This window comes from Trifolium pratense, linkage group LG5 (genome assembly GCF_020283565.1).
Source record: "Trifolium pratense cultivar HEN17-A07 linkage group LG5, ARS_RC_1.1, whole genome shotgun sequence".
Classification (NCBI taxonomy): domain Eukaryota; kingdom Viridiplantae; phylum Streptophyta; class Magnoliopsida; order Fabales; family Fabaceae; genus Trifolium; species Trifolium pratense.
In genome coordinates this window covers 52,292,558-52,306,590 of record NC_060063.1, presented here as the reverse complement: position 1 = coordinate 52,306,590, position 14,033 = coordinate 52,292,558, and the positions used below count along the sequence as shown (strand labels likewise).

Genomic DNA, 14,033 nt, shown 5'->3' with positions numbered 1-14,033 from the left:
GTGGAAGCGGATTTTTAAATGGATGAATGTGGATTTCATCTCTTTTGATGACGGGTGGAAACATTTTTCCTCTTTTGGAGCTTTATTGAAAAATAAGAAATATGAAAAAACTCGTCATGTTATTTGGTTGGCCACCACTTAGTGTATATGGCGTGCGCGTAACAATGTGGTTTTTAGAGGAGAAGCTATTAATTGGAAAGCCTTAGAAGACAAAATTATTTATATTTCATGGTTTTGATTTATAGGTAAAATAGCTAGTAAGTCTTCTTGTGTTTTTTCAGATTGGTGTAAGGATCCTTTAAATTGCATTATTAGCATGTAATGGTTGATTTAAGAATTGTAAGGGTTGGGTACCCCTTGTACTCCTTATAATTCAATATTTGCTTATAAAAAAAAAACAATCTTAGATAAAAACAGATGTAATTTTTTTTTTAATGAATTTTAATTTTAATAAATGAAATTAAGGATGAAAGATTCTAAACTCTAAATTTATCTAACTTTATTATTTTGTATTATACCTTAATACCTTAAAGAACAAAGATTAAAAGCTAAGGGAATAACGAGTATCCTTTATTCTTTTTTGACTGAATTAGAGAATACTCTTTAGATACTTGTCAAACAAATAAATTATAAGAATAAAACACTCGAGTATTAAACAATTTTTATTAATAGATAGACAAAAATGACATGCTACTACAAATTCACATACACAAAGTGGAGAGATAGAAAATTAAATTCAAGTTATGGCGTCCAACCAAGCATTAAACAATTTTATTCAAGAATAAAAATGCTTACTCAAGAAAAAATTTAATATTTAAATTATTTAACAGAGTATAAAAAAAATATTCAAGCATAAAAATATATTAGACCATCATAAGTTCCAACCGAAAATTTATTAACCATAACGAAAATTAATTCAGAACTAAAATATATTAACTATATTCCTTTAAAAATAATTATTAACTATTATATAATATCCAGTCCAAAAAAACTATTTATAATATAAATTCAGATTCAGATCAGTCACATGACTGATTCTAGATTTAACATGTTGGATTATCATTTGTCAAAAAAACAACAAAGGTTGGACTAGCCGTATGTCTTAACTCTTTGAATTTGAACATAAATATTGAACATAATATTATTCGAAGATGTTTTCTCTCTAGGCCTCCCATGTATTTTTTATACCCCAAATATTCCAATTTTTCCCTTGTTAAAAACTTCGGTTCGCAGAAACCGAAGTTTTTTCTAGTTCAAATTCAGGAAAAATTCGGTTAACTTTCAAAAAATTCGGTTCGTACCAACCGAAGTTTTTATTGAAGTGCAAAAATGTAAAATACAGGAAGGGAAAAGAACCATGGAGGCCTAAAGAGAAAACATTTTATTCAACATAAACATTTTTTATGCATGTAAGATACTGTGTCACTTTTTGTATTTTTATAATAATAATAATGACATAAATAACATAAATATTCCATGTGTAAATAATAACCATGTGGGTTACTTACATAGTAATCATTTGTTATGTTAGTATTTATTTTCTTTGTTTGAGTTTAAATTTAGAGAACCTTCAATTTATTTAACTTTTAATTCAAATCAGTTAAGCCATACAATTTCTGATATCCAGTCCCTAATTTTTATATAATATTAATAAGTTTAACTTTAAAGTGGTTTTATTTTGTTTATGAGTAAATAATAGTGATTGTCATATTAATTTTAAAAAATTTATGTGAAGTAAAAGTTTATTTGTTTGACAAAAATAAAAAAGTTTATTTGTGTAAAAGTTTATTTTGAAAATCACTTTTTAAATCTTTTCTACCATACTCATTAGGCTTAGGTTTCATTTTATTTTTTTTGAAATAAATATATTCTAAAGTCAACGGAAAAAACTAAGCAATAAATCGGCGAAAAATGATGAAGAGCTAAGAAGAATATCAAGAGTAAATTAGGTCAACAATTATTTTGGTCAAAGAATATAATAGACAATACTATCATTATAACATATATGGTAGATGTTTTGAAATTCCAAAGCTTTTATTAATCATTTTTGTTTGTCAAGTAGTTTAGTAATAGAAATTTCACCCTTAAGATAAATAAGTGGGATGACAGAGATTCGCCTGCATATATATAATGCAATGTCTCTGTCAACTGAGTTAAACTCGCGGAACTTATTAATCATTTTCAATTCATAATATCACGTAGTGTTTGATTCTGTGGTGATTGATGCTGAACTTTGTAGCAAGAACGATGACTTGATCATCATAAATATGATCGAGAGAAAGACTAAAACCACTTAATGCCACAACGGATCTCTAAACCAGACTAAACTAGCAATAAAAAAAGTAAAATAAACTATACTATTTAGTTTGATAAAGTATGAACTAAAAAAGAGAATATAGTAAAGGTGAACCAACGATGATTCCACAAGTTGAACACTCGTCTCCATCTCTATTTCGTCTTCATTCATTCTTTCTACTATTTCGATATACTTATTTATTTCCCTTTCCTTTCTTTCAGATAATATATATTAATTAATTAATTGTTATTAGCAATAATAATATATGAATCCCCCAAAGATGCTGTCTGAAACCACATCCACTGCATTCTTGTCGAGCCTATTAAACTAACTATTACCCAAAAACCATTCTTGTTCTTGTTACATAAGAGACCATAATCTTTGTGGGTTTGTTTTCTTGTTCAAGGTGTTTCAACTTAGCTACAACAACATTAATCTTGTTGTGAATTGTCATGGCTCTCAATCTGTCTTCTCCAGCTGAACTCAAGTCTGTATTTTTCACTGACCCTCTCAAGTCTAATCGCCTCACACCTAAATTCTCAGGTTCTTTTTCCTCCCATTTTCATGTTCTGTGATCTACTGTCTTATGTACTATACTATGATGTTTGTTTTATGAAGAAAATGAAAAAAAATTATATTTTTAATTTATTTATTGATTATGTTGTTGTTGTGTTTTACTGTCATAATAAAATAATTTGATTTGGTTGATTCTCAGGTGGTCTTGCTTTGAAAAGAAAAGAGAATGGAAGAAGAGTTTATTGTTCAGTGCAGTCATCATCAGGATCAGGACCACCACCAGCTTGGCCAGGAAGAGCAATCCCAGAACTAGCTAAAAAGACTTGGGAAGGCCCAAAACCCATTTCCATTGTGGGTTGTACTGGTTCAATTGGAACTCAGGTACTGCTATCTGCTTCATTTCTTAGGAATGAATCATTTGAAATTGATTTATGAAATTTTTTTGGTGTGCTAGAAAGGTGTTGATTGTTTAAGCCTGGATTGCTTGATTTTCTGTTGTCTCTTATTATTTGATGTAGTGGATCATTTTTCCCTTGTATGCATTTGTAGACACTAGATATTGTCGCGGAGAATCCAGAAAAATTTAGAGTTGTCGCACTTGCAGCTGGTTCAAACATTACTCTTCTTGTAGATCAGGTAACTACTTCATTTCAACCATGTATTGAAATTTTGGATTGGTTTGTTTCATTAGTTGCAATCAAAATCATCTTCAGTTTTCAAAAAATTCGGGTTTGTTCTTAAGCATTTATGATAGGTTTCATAAAAAAAAATTCTCTTAAAATTTCTGGTTAAGAAATCTTAAAAGACTAAACAAGTTTTAGATCTAAATTAATTAGTATGGTTTACAGTTCAGTCAATTAATTAGTAGTATGGTTTATGGTTCAGAAAAACTAATTAGTATGGTTTAAGGTTAAGTCAATGTATCTCATATTTTCGATATACTAACTATGGGAAAAAAATATTAATCTCTTGGTATTTATGTTGCACAGGTTAAAAGATTTAAGCCACAACTTGTTGCTGTTAGAAACGAGTCTCTAATTGCTGAACTTCAAGAGGCTTTGAAAGACGTTGAACAAAAACCGGAGATCATTCCTGGAGAGCAAGGAATCATTGAGGTGGACATCTGTTTTTGTTCATACGATGCAGTTTGGTTTAGAATACCAATATTGTTTTTCATACGCAATTGCTTGTATATTCTCAGGTTGCACGTCACCCAGATGCAGTCACTGTAGTCACGGGAATAGTCGGCTGTGCAGGACTAAAGGTAACCACTTTTCCCTTCTTTCGGCTCTTTTTTGCAACTGTTCTCTTTGCTATGCTACGAAAATATTCTTCCGTGTGCATGCATCTATACGCTTTTGAAAATTAACTTCATTAATCACATCCGACAAATTGAACTTTGCTTGTAAAACAAATATTATTTGGACAAGGGAAGGGAGATAAAATAAAACAAGTAGAAGAATATCATTAGTTTATAGCGAAATATCAACGATAACAACCAAGTCTTATCTTACTACGTGTAAAATTGTGAGGCGTTCTTATTGATGTTATTTTTATATTAGAGCATTGATTGTTTGAAAGTAGGATGATCCCCAAGTAAATCTACATTTGTTAATAATCAAATTAATAGTTGAAAGGTATACTATATTGGTCATCGAATGATGAAATTACACCCAAAATTCCTGAATGTGCCCTTTTCAGTTTAGTTAGTCCATACATTACGAACCATTGGGACTAATTCAATCGGTGAAATACATGTTCGAGGACTAATTTGACGGCTAATTTTGGGGATCATGGATGCAATTTTCATGATTTCATCTTTCAGTTTGTGTACTATTATGACTGGTATTCAAGGATTGGTTTTTTTATTATTTATTTAAAATCAGCGATAAAAGACACAGCCAAGATGGTATTACCATTATCACACATTATATATTAGATTACTGAAATTCCTCTCATTGTTATATTAGCCAACAGTTGCGGCCATAGAAGCTGGAAAAGACATAGCTTTGGCCAATAAAGAGACACTGATTGCTGGAGGTCCTTTTGTCCTTCCTCTTGCTCGGAAGCATAACGTGAAAATACTTCCTGCTGATTCCGAACATTCTGCCATTTTTCAGGTACAAAAGTACAAAAGTAATAAACTGTTTATTTATTTCCCATATTATTCTACGGCCTCTCTACATCTTTTTTAGTAAACTCAAGAAATTATTTTATCATGTACTCACTTATTATGCAAAAACTTAAAATATTCTTCACTTCAGTGTATCCAGGGATTGCCAGAGGGTGCACTTAGGAGAGTTATTCTAACTGCATCTGGAGGTTCTTTTAGGTATGTAAACAAACCTGAATGGCTGTGCTTTTGCTGTTTCGGCTCGCATGAACACTTTTTTCTTTTTATGTGTAGACACATTTATCTTTTATGAAATGAGGGAACCAGGAACTCTAAACTTTCTTCTGTATGTCTGAATTTTCTCTAAACTTTCTTACGTATGTCTGAATTTTGTTTGCTTCGAATTTGTCATATCATGATAGAGACCCATTGATCATGGAAAACCTTGAATTTCCCTTGCTTGGTTCTTTTTCTAGACCCTATATGATCAACATGACGATAAGCATCTTTCACTTCATGATTAATAGGGACTGGCCTGTTGAGAAACTGAAAGATGTTAAAGTTGCCGATGCATTAAAACATCCCAACTGGAGTATGGGGAAAAAGATAACTGTGGACTCTGCTACACTTTTTAACAAGGTTTGTTTCTTTCTTATGATATTTGTATGATTATGTAGTTTAAATTTCCTGACTATAACGTAAATTTGTTCTACTTAACTTCATTGTAGGGTCTAGAAGTGATTGAAGCACATTACTTATTTGGAGCTGATTATGATGATATTGATATTGTCATTCATCCACAATCAATCATACATTCAATGATTGAAACACAGGTTTAAACCTCATACTATGTTTTGTTTGCTGCCACCTTTGAATAATCATTAAACGTTGTTAAATATTTATCCAGTACTAAATTATTATTTTCTTTCTAGGATTCATCTGTTCTTGCACAATTGGGGTGGCCTGATATGCGTTTGCCAATCCTTTATACATTATCATGGCCTGACAGAGTTTATTGTTCTGAAATCACTTGGCCTCGGCTTGATCTTTGCAAGTACGATTACTTTTTCCTTAATTTCGTTTTCTTAGTTCATGCTGAAGAGAATAGACAGATCCACCTAGAAACAGTTTTAAGAGTTCGAAAATGTATTGTTTACCAGAAACCATGTTTGAAATGTGATTATGCAGGCTTGGTTCACTTACTTTTAAAGCTCCTGACAACGTTAAGTATCCATCGATGAATCTTGCCTATGCTGCTGGACGCTCTGGAGGCACCATGACAGGAGTTCTTAGTGCAGCAAATGAGAAAGCTGTAGAAATGTTTATTGATGAAAAGTAAGATTATTATTTTGTGATTTTACTCATTACATACAAGTGTTCCCTAAGAATGTTGCTAAATGTTCATATATTTGCATGGAAATTTCTTAACCTCGAGATAATTATCCATGCAAAATACAGTTTTTAAAACCCAAAATACCGACTCATTTCCAGGTTTGTTTGAATTTGAAGATATTCCATTTGCCTCTAATGGAGTATTGCTTTCACAAAGCATCAAAATCCTTCTATTAAAAATAATAATAAAAAATATTGCTTGTTGGATTCTCTCATGTATATGTAATTTGTGTTTGGCGGGGTGGATATTTGTTAGCATTTTTCATGGCCTTTATCCTTGATTATGCGGCCATATTAATCTTTACCTGCGCTTTTAAGTCCTTTTACAATCTTAGAAGATTTCAAGCAAAATTGTGTCATGTTCTAATCCTGTCTGACGCGTTCAGTGCACTGCTCCTTTTTGAAAGTGTCCATGCTCCATGCTTCATGTCTTTTAGGCTGCCATATGTGTCTTTGTGTCGATGTAAATCTCTGAATTGTTATTCAATTGGCTATTTTTCTATTTCCAGGATTAGCTATTTGGATATTTTCAAGGTTGTCGAGCTAACATGTCAGAAGCATCAAGATGAATTGTTGACCTCACCTTCCCTTGAAGAAATTATTCACTATGACTTGTGGGCACGCGAATATGCTGCTAGTTTGCAAAGCTCTTCGAGCTTCAGTACTCCTGTTCTAGCATGAGACTGATCACTGATTTAAGAATCGGTGGTTGTGGCTGATTCGTACCAGCTGGCTAGTGTTAGCATATTTCTCCATATTTTCTTTCGGCATTGAACAATTGTATACAATGTAGCATGATGCATTCCTCAGAATTTGAAAGAGAAAAGGGTTATTATTAATGGAATGCTTATCTTACAATACAATTCAATTGATCTTATAATTTTGTCACAATTTCATTGAAAATAATTTATCTGTCATGTAACCGTCAATAGCATCCTAGGAGTTTTGGCCATTAATGCTTAATACCCTACTCTTGGTATATTTAGGGAATGGATAATCTTCATTTTTCATTCTCAATTTCTGTTATTACTATAGTGTTGATAATATAAACATGATAGTGTAACAATAGATGGGGATTAAATATTCTATTATTCTATAAACACCTCAAATCATTTCCCGGATTTGAGTATCATAACATTAACATACTTGTATCACAAGCACCTGTTTCCATATCACCCTCTCACAGAATGCAGATACACCACTTGCATACCTAACTAAAGTTCATCAATGGCACATTTTGTTGAAGTTCGTCTCTGGCTATGATGCCGCGGCTACTTCAGTTCCATGTTGAGTACACTGTCATTAATTAGTGATCTTTCAATAATTGCATTATGAATAATCCTTTGTGTTCAATAGCTATAGTATGATAAGATAAGAAGGACAATGCACTATATCCATGCTACTTTCTCCCTGGTTTTAGTTCTTTCAAATCCATAGTTGATAATGGTCACGGTCAAATGGCTGAAATCCGAAGCAAATTGTAGCAAGTTTGAATAGGAATTGGATCCTGAGCAAAATTGTTAGAATCTAGATTTAGAGAATTCAACTTATTTATCTTTTGAATGCATGTTTGTTCTCGCGGTGACAGTTCAAGCTTGAATTTCTAGTTTTTTAAAAATAAATGACATTAGGATGCGAGAATTTGCCGTGTAACCTAACACGAATGGCCGGCCACGAGGATCCAAATACATTTGATTTAGAATTCCAATTATATACATACATTATTTGTCCTTCAATGTAACTACTACTGCCTCACTCCATAGAGGAGACCAGAATTGAAGTGTATGCGCCACTAGCCAGCAACTGAGTCACTATCATTAAGTCACCAACCCTTACTATAGATAAGACATGACTGTTTTTGTTTGTATGAAAGAGAGGATATTATTGACTTAGAGAAACACATGAACACTTCAAAAAGCTAAATAGCATAAGAAAGTGTTTTGGACCCCCCCCCCCCCCCCCCCCCCAGTCTCTTCCAATTTCAATGTCTGACGTTCAACTTCAAAAGCCTATTTCACTGGAACTGCAAAGAAAAATATCCACAAAATACAAGAAACGTAGACCGTGTCCTTCTTCAAAAGCAATCACTATTTGCATAAGGAATTAGATTTAGATTTCCTTGAGTTACAACATGTCCATGTAACAAATTTGAGTTGGTGGGAATATTACATATAATATGGGAACGGATAGTAATATAGAGAAGTGAAAAATCTAAAATTCAAACCTCAGTTCCTCTAATAATATCTCTGATAGCTACCAGATTGAAGTACATTACTGACCACTACCAAAAAAAAATGTTTTGAGTGAAATATACAATACTAGTATGTTATAAATATTTAAAGACAAATTAAGAACATTTTTTGTCAAAGAAAAGGTTGCATAATATACAGTACACTCACTCCCTAAGACACCGAAAAGTCGTATGTCATAGGCACTGTTTGGTAAGTCCAATAAGCTAGCTTATAAGCTTGTTTGAAAAAAATGTGAAGTGTTTGGTAACGAGCTTCTCTAACTAGTTTATAGCGTTTTTTGAGATGCTATTTCAAGTAGCGTATTAGCTTATAACTTATAACTTTTTCATTTTATTCCATATTTACCCTCATTAATTTTATTTATTTATTTTTTAAAAATTATAATAACTACCCACTAACACTTTAATTTTATTCTACTAGCTTTTCAACTATAAGCTACCAGCCATCAGCTATAAGCTAACTTTTCAACTATCAACCATCAGCTTATTTTTACAAAGAGAGCCATGGGCAATACTGTCTGCCTGCCATTGAGATTTAATGTGACGGTGGTATAATGCCTCCTTTATTCATCCAACAGACTCTTTTAGCTGCTGGCATTATCTTAATCGTTCAAGTTAAAGAGAAGGCAAATAACATGAAACTTAAGCACTAGACATTATCTTTCTTATGATGTAATTAATTAAACTATGCATATGCTCCAAGTCTCCAACAACTCCGCCAGTCCACAAAGACTTGCTCACTTTCCCTTTACTAATACTAAATCTAAATCTTTGACATAAACATCACCGTCTTAACCAAGTCTATGCCGTGTGAGACCCACGCCAATTTTTTCTAAACTAAAATACAAAACATTTCGTTCCACTTCCACCTTATATGGTGCGTCACCCTTACCATACCCATGCAGGCGCAACAACAATGTTATGTCATCCTATTCTCACTTATTTCTTCCATATTTCATTTCTAACTTAATTACCTCTAACCAACAAACATTAACTTATTATCAACAAACATAGCCACAAAAGAAAACCCAAATTAAAAGGCACACATACAATACAATATACCACACTTTAGCACTAACCAAGAAAGATATACAAAATCTGAACTAACCCCACGAAATATCCAAATCCCAAACATTGTCTAAAAATCTCATACACTAATTTTGTCAATTTTTTTTAATAATGAAATGCAACTTTAATTACACCATAAGAAAGCCACCGATATTCAATTAAAGATAATAATTTGTATATTCACCAAAAATAAAAACTTGTTGCTATAGTTAATTTGCACTTCAAAGTGATTGCAAAGGGTTACTTCTGCCGATATATTGATTACTGTATTTTTTTTCAAAATTTCTGATTTTATAATATCTGCCCTACGCGAATTTGTAAAAATAAAAATAAGATGCGCAAGTAATCGGTAGGTGGCAAAAGTAGCTGCCGAATTGCAAATTCCGACAAAGCCCATTACTGAATAACCCAACTAATTCCTAACTTCCTCTTTGATTTATACCCATCCTTGGCCGCGCCGGCACCGGCGCCACCACCCTTAACGGCGGAACTCTGCTTGCCGCCGGGATTAAAAAACAAAAGAGACTCCTTCTTCCCATCACTATGACTCCGAAGTAGCAAATCCCGAAACTTCCACCGTTTCGACGTCGATCCCGTAGAGCTGCTCTTTTTGCAAGGTGGAGTCCACACACAGTACGTATCCGGAGCAACACCGTCAAACAACTCTTCTACATCCTCTTCCATGAGCTTCTTCAAAGGTAAACGACGTCGTCGAGGATCCGTTTCGGCGTTGGAAGGTAGAACAGGAGAAACGGAAACGACGCCGTTGAGGAGAGATTTATCGAAGAGTGGATAAGTAGGTGTGATTTGACCGTTGTGGAAAATGTCGCCGGCGGGAACAGGTTCTGTGGAAAGGAAAGTGAAGTCGAATTCGAAGTCATCGTTCACGACGGTGTCGTTTTGGATGACTTTGGTTGCTATTTGAGACAAATTGTTGGAAGAGTAACTGCTGAAACTTGGAGATGAAAATTGTTGATGGAGTGAAGGCTCTGTTTGCGTCGTCATTGATAATTGATAGTAATAGGATAATCGCTTTTTGTTCCGTTTTTTCTTTAGAAGAAGAAAGTGAAGAGAGTTTAGGGTGACATCATTGAGAGGGAGTGAGTAAAGGTGAAGGAAGATTCTAGGATGTGGTATTTATAGGGAGGAGGTGGAAGTGGTGGAGGTGTGGTATTAAGATTTTAATTTTTTACCGATCTTTCGTTGGTTCAATGGTAGCTGAACTTGATAAAGAGGACCATGATTCGATCCCCACAACTGCAATTGGGAGAGGCTGAAATTACTTGATGTCATAACTGATACCGAACCAGATTAAACCGGTGGTGAAAACAAAAAAAAAAATTAATTTTCCAATATGAATGTGATTATGTGAAATACTCCACTTAGTAGTAATTACAGTAATTAGTAGTAGTACTATGTGGAATATGGGAAGATTGTAACGAATGATCTACCAGTCCTGCTAATAAAATGGAAATGGCTACAAAGGTATACAAAGGGATGAAATGACAGCTTCATAATGGTTGTTCAAAAGTTTAGTGTGTGTGCGTACGTAATAACCCAAAAAATGGGTTACTTCAATTTCTCTTCAAATGGACAGTGTTTTGCTCAATAATCAATTAATTTATTTAGTAGTTTCTAAATTGTACTTGTAGTACATCTTGTTTAAATATAGGATAGGAAGTGTTATTATCAAAACAAAAAAATATAGGATAGGACTCTTCAAAAAAAATTCTTTATTCTTTTCATGAAAATTTTTGAATTTTAACTCCGTTAATTGTTTATTTATCAACGTATTTCTAATTAATTTACATTTTTTTATAATTTGTAATAAATTTTTTAATATAAGCAAATCTTAATTGTTTTCACTGAGAATTGAATTTGAGTTCTCCCGAACTATCCGTTCTAGGGGAAACTCATGTTTTGATCGAGACAAAAGTAGTTTAAAACACAAGCAAAATTGATTCTATTATATTTAAATTATTGGTATACTTTTTAAATTATAATTTTATTAATTTGAATTTCATTTCCTATGAACTTCTTGTTTCTTCAACATAAGGTAGGAAGTGTTGACATCATTAAATAAATGTTGATCTTATGACATTGAATAACATCAATCCAAAGCCGGCCGCCCGGCCCCAAACATAAGCTACTATGGAAATTCAAGTATTCCTATTCCTATCCTATATAACAAGGAAGTCACATGTGCAGTAAAAATAGCAAGTAATCAATTTTCCTTATGCCTTAAGAACAAAGCAACTTCTCATACAAGTACTTGATTGATAGATTTCATAAGTATGATTTGATAATAAAGAGCTCTAATGTATAATGTCAATCAACATAGGAGATAAATGAAATGATCATTGAATGATCGAGAGAGTTGACCAAATTGGAGTAGCGTTTTGTCGAAATGGATGTTGTGGGCCTTAACTGCAAATATTCCGGCGGTCAAGTCAATAAGAGAGCAAAGAGTGAGATCATTTAGGAGGAAAGAAACTGTGCTTTCATTTTATGTGAAATATCATATTTTTAGGGTTCGAAGAGGATCCGTTTGTGAGTAAAGGAATGACAATTATGAGCACCACCCTTCAATACTCCGATTCAGAGAGGATCCGAGGTTTGAAGACTAGCTTCGATCAATTGGGTCTTGTGAAAATTGACTGTGAGTTGAGGTGGGGTTGGATCTTGGATAAGTCCGGAGTAAATATGTATGAAAGAAAGTGCAGAAAGTTGGTTTATTTTGTGGGTTCTTTTGGAGGGGAAAGTTATAGAACCATAACTTGTATGCATTTATACATAAGAACCATAAACAAAACAGTTCTACTACAATTACATGGTACAAATTCAACCATCTCATAAAACTAAACACAGGCCACACAACTAATCCAACCACACCAGTTTAGTCATTTCCTGCTACAAATAATAACCATAGCACACATATGCAACTAAGCATAGGTTAGAATATGGATCAAACCATGGTGACGACACATTGTAGGAAGTAACCTAGAAACTTCATCTCATGGCTTTACAAAATTCGTGGTAAACATGCATAGAGACGCGAGGTTTTCTACTGCACCGCTGATCCAAACATGGACTTAATAGAATTAATCACAATTGCTTGTGCGAGCCAAAACCAGGAACAATGGTTTGCAGGTTTTCTATATGTTCTTCTATCCCTTAAAAAACGCCCAAACCACAGATTTTTTTCCTCATACATTCCTTGAATCCCTTCAGCTCCAATCTATGCTACTTGTTGAAATTTGGGGAATTTTGGTGAAAGAATAGGAGAAAATAACAAGGAACAATAAAATATTATTGATAATGATGTCAATAACCCTAATTACAATATTTACATTATTTACATTAACAAATAGTATGATACTACCTTGGTATTTATAACCAAGTGAATAAATTTAAATCTAAACTAAATCTCTTTATTATAGGGCTAAGAATAAACAAACCAAATCGAGATATTTTCTCAACAAATAATATTATAATATTTTATATTCTAACACTACTTCCTCTAAATGACAGTAACAATTGGCTTAAAAGAAGCTAGGCAACATAACAGAAAAACTGACAGCAAACCCCACCATTCAAACTAGACAGAAAACCACGATTTACTCCCTACCACTCCATTCTCCTCCTAGGAATTGGGCATGTACACCATTGTTAACACAAATAACTAAAGCCTTTAACCTTCGTCTTCATCCAGATCCACCAAGTAATTTCAATCTGAGCCACAACCTTGTTAAATTACATTCCATTTGTTCAAACTAATTCAAATAGATCATTGCACGCCTTATTTTTCAAATACCCCAAGATAATCCAAACCAAACCAGTAACATCTAAAATAAGTAACATGAAGAATCAAAACCTTCCATCAATCCAATTGATAATTCATTGCATTTTATTTTATCATTTCTTTTACCTTTCTTCAATTTTATTTTTTCATTTTGTCAAAATTTGTTTTTTCATGATTTTCCCATATCAACCAAATAATCAATCAACCGAGAAACAAACTAATATTTGCATGGAATCAATAGTTCTTTTGGGTCTTGCTCTTGGTGACTCATTATAATTGCTACTCAACTCCCTCATCGTTGTAGCTTCAGTTTGAGCTTCCATCCTTACAAAGATGAGTGAGAGCTGTAAATATTTGATACTATTAAGCCAAACTAGAACACATTGAAAAATAATGCTCAATAAGAGAAAATGTATCCCTTTGAGAAGACTTCAATACAAAGTCACAGGGCCCTCAACCACAACTCCAATCCTTTCCTATCTATAGTGAAAAGTTTGTTCCTTCTAGCGTGCACCTTTATTATGGTCTACCAACACATTTTTGTAAAAGAATAAAAACTGAAAATAAAAACAGAAACCAAACAAGTAAAAGAAAG

The 14,033-nt window shown here is 33.1% G+C and overlaps 2 protein-coding genes across 2 annotated transcripts; one reads left to right on the top strand and one right to left on the bottom strand.

Moving 5' to 3' along the window:
- Positions 1 to 2,393: 2,393 nt before the first annotated feature.
- Positions 2,394 to 7,180, top strand: LOC123884272 (1-deoxy-D-xylulose 5-phosphate reductoisomerase, chloroplastic). Its single transcript, XM_045933343.1, has 12 exons — positions 2,394 to 2,839; positions 3,012 to 3,193; positions 3,362 to 3,448; positions 3,802 to 3,927; positions 4,014 to 4,076; positions 4,783 to 4,932; positions 5,077 to 5,144; positions 5,453 to 5,564; positions 5,654 to 5,758; positions 5,858 to 5,979; positions 6,114 to 6,260; positions 6,827 to 7,180. Exons 1-12 carry the CDS (start codon positions 2,749 to 2,751, stop codon positions 6,996 to 6,998), a joined length of 1,425 nt encoding a protein of 474 aa, XP_045789299.1. The 5' UTR covers positions 2,394 to 2,748; the 3' UTR covers positions 6,999 to 7,180.
- A 2,270-nt stretch (positions 7,181 to 9,450) lies between these two features.
- Positions 9,451 to 11,302, bottom strand: LOC123884776. Its single transcript, XM_045933987.1, has one exon. The coding sequence runs from the start codon at positions 10,639 to 10,641 to the stop codon at positions 10,033 to 10,035; it is 609 nt and encodes a 202-aa protein (XP_045789943.1). The 5' UTR covers positions 10,642 to 11,302; the 3' UTR covers positions 9,451 to 10,032.
- Between the last annotated feature and the right edge of the window lie 2,731 nt (positions 11,303 to 14,033).